The 3,295-nt window shown below is 37.0% G+C and overlaps 1 protein-coding gene across 1 annotated transcript; it reads right to left on the bottom strand.

Moving 5' to 3' along the window:
- Positions 1 to 720: 720 nt before the first annotated feature.
- On the bottom strand, positions 721 to 3,054 carry LOC103777473 (neuropilin and tolloid-like protein 2; the record flags this gene model as incomplete). Its single annotated transcript, XM_008945028.1, has 2 exons — positions 721 to 969; positions 2,914 to 3,054. Coding segments are annotated over 2 exons (390 nt in total), but the record flags the coding sequence as incomplete, so codon positions are not given.
- Positions 3,055 to 3,295: the final 241 nt, after the last annotated feature.

The raw sequence follows: 3,295 nt of genomic DNA, 5'->3' as shown, positions 1-3,295 counted from the left end.
TATATATATATATGAAGCAGAGGAGTCAAGCATTGTGCAAGGACATCAGGTCAAATTTTCTTGTAAAAAGAATGCCTTGCTGGTTTTAAGTGGTCCCACGGCAAAGATCTATTTTTTGTTTGTCTAAAGGCACTGTCAATATATTATTCTCTCCTTCATATCCTGTAAACTACACAGTACTTTGAGCAAAGAACATTTCTGTTGCCTGAGCCTGTGGTTTGAATGAATCTATACTGAGAGCTGACGCTTGGACAGTATAAATGTTTCCTATGGCTTTTCAGAATGGAGATTTAAAATGTTTTTCATCTGGCTGGAAGTGCTATTGTAGATTTGCTTAAGTTATTTTTGTCAGTGCCTCACATTCCTAGAAGACAGGGTCCTGAATAATACAGCTATTTGTCTACCTAAATTCACTTTTCATTACTACCACTGGTGAAACTGGTACAAGTTGGGTACAAAGAAGGGAGTTGCTAAGGCCTTCAGCATGAACAAGGACCACCAAGTTCTTCACTAGAAACTACAGACCTGTAATTTCCTTCAGTCAATTTTTTAGTCAGGTATGCTGTAGGATTAGCAGGACTGAGACTGTAACTATTGCACTGTCACTTTGCATTCATAAACATGATAAAATACAGCTCTTAAACTGCCAGCAAAACACATCCACAGAGTTCAATGGGAGCAGATGGTTATTAATTTGGTCAGAATTTTAGGCATCTTTACCTGGTATAAACGAGTACTTTGCTTGAAATCCCTTTCCTTCCAGCTCCTCATCGGAAGTAAACTTGATCCACATAAATCTCCCTGTTGATCTAATTAGTGCAGGACTTTTCAGACCACAGTAACGATTAATGAGAGGGGAGAAACCAAAAGGTCCATCTCGAACCTCCAGATGATCAAACCGACATTCAAATGAGGGCTCTATGTAATAAGGTTCATCAAAGGTCAACTCAATTCTTTGCCGTGGAGCCGCTAGACATACAAAAATCAAGCAAAATGTTAAATGAAGATCTGTATTGAAAAACCACATGGAGACATGAAATAAGAGACAGGCCTCCAGAACAGCAGGACAGAAGAAACTGGACACTTCTTAAAATACATCTGGCAGTCTGATACAAAAACTCAGATACACTGTAATAAAAAAAATTTTAAACGTTATTGCATAGAAGATACTTTTTAATAGTTTTTTTGTTTGTTTGCTGATCTTTATTCTTGAAAGTTCAGAAATAACATAAATTTAATGCAGCACATGTAACAGATATTAACATATATGCAAAGGTATTCAAACAACGTTTAATATTAAGATACAAATTAAAGCCAGTGTTCTGTGAAAGCAAAGTATGGAAAAAAGGACAAAACATTGCAGGATGCAGGAAAGAGTAGAAAAGATATGAAGAACTATTCACTGGTACATCTCCTAAACAATAAGCCCAAATTTGGAGATCCATTGGCAGGAGACAATTTTTATTAGAACATTCAGAAGAGTGTAAATGCTTCACATATTTTGTTAATATGTAGGCTACTACAGATGTTGTCAAGTCTGAACTAGCCACAGCCTCACATCAAGTTTTGGATCAGATCCTTAAATCCTTATATGAGAGGCAGCTATGGCTACTTTGTGACAAGACTTTCATATGTGTAGTTTGGAACTGAGCGTTTATTTTGTGTGAACAGCTTTACTGTTTTCTCGTCATCTATTGAGCTACATGAGCTTCAGATACTAACTGGTATCTGGAATGACAGCAGTAAAGAATCACGTGCTGTCTACTTCTTCTGAATGCAAGTAAGATTTACTTTTTGTTTCTAACAGTCTGTTTAGACTTCATGCCTTACACATGAGTTAAAAACATCTGTAGCTGTTTGCATGTGTAGGCAGTGGTCTGTAGGAAGGACTGCATCCTATCTAGAAATTGTGGAGGACCTCGGTCTCACTCAGGTACCCCTAATGTTTCTGTGTAAGGACTGTGAGGACAGAGATGTGGAAACTGACTCTGTGCCCCATAGAAATTTCCTCACACAACAGAGATCCAGCAGCAGACCTGGTATGATGGCACTCTGAAGCTGGATGGATCTACTCTCCAGTGCCTTCACTTGCAGGGAAGATGCAAAACTTCAGGTGTGCGCGCATACAAACCGAAATGAGGATGTCGATGAACCACAACTATACAGTACGAATAAAAACTCACTGAAATGTATTACTTGAAATATTTCAATTAATTGATATGAATCTGATGATTGAGCTAACATTTTTAGCTGACTTCAGTGGGTTTTGGGTGCATTCTAATAAGAGGAAAAAATAATTAGTGTCCCAAGTCTTGCAGCCTTTATCCAAGACACTCTCATTAGAATGTGGTTTTATTCTGGTTAATGAAATTTTTTTTTCTCATCACATTATTCTAATTGTAACCTCAGCAGTGCTAAAATCTCCATATTTTTAGCACAATGCTATGGCTGTCAGATGTGTCGTTTTTATTAATAAAGGACAGCATAGATTTTCTGCTGGTGGGACAGAACAACACAACATGTCTGGTAAATGCTGAAGATAGTCTTCAACCATCTTTTGCAGTTTATTATCAGCAATACTGGAAGCAATATTAGGATAACAAGTTACAATTTTTGTCGTAATAGTTCTGCCCCATCACAGATTACAGTGGATCTGATGCTGCTTTTACTGGCTGTAATGGTATGTCTTATTCTATATAGCTAATTCCTGAATGTTTGCATTTTCTATTCATTTGTTATTTTTACTTCAGAGAGCATAGTTAGCTTCTTGTTCAGCCAAATGACTACAGAACTGATTATATTATCAATATGGCTATACGGTACTTGACACTACAGTAAAATGACACAGTTTTAACAGTCTAAGATCATCTATTTAACAGTAAGTTTACAACACAACAGAAATACAGCATATACCTTCTAAGATATAGATGCACTCTTGATTTGGTGGGTACATGTTAGGGTAGTTTGGTGAAGCAAAGTGTCCTCCATTACTTGTGCGTACCCAGTTGTCACACTGGGTAGGAGGAATGCGATTCACTCCAATATTTTGCCCACCTTAAGTGAAAAAAAAAGCGATAAAATAAATTTGTCCTGCAAGCATGCAAATTTGATTTTGCAAAAGTAAAACACTGACATAATGCATATCCTATGAAAGAAGACACTTTTCTTTCGAAGTCAAATAGTCACAGTGGCTGCCAATATGGCAGCATGATTTTATGGCTTATGTCTTCTCCATTCTTGTGGAGATTCCTTATAATCCAAAACATCTGTAGGGGCAAAAATAATAAAAGCTGAT

Source organism: Merops nubicus, unplaced genomic scaffold (assembly GCF_000691845.1).
Source record: "Merops nubicus isolate BGI_N331 unplaced genomic scaffold, ASM69184v1 scaffold52757, whole genome shotgun sequence".
NCBI lineage: Eukaryota > Metazoa > Chordata > Aves > Coraciiformes > Meropidae > Merops > Merops nubicus.
The sequence above is the reverse complement of the archived record's forward strand: the minus strand, read 5'-3'. Positions and strand labels throughout refer to the sequence as shown.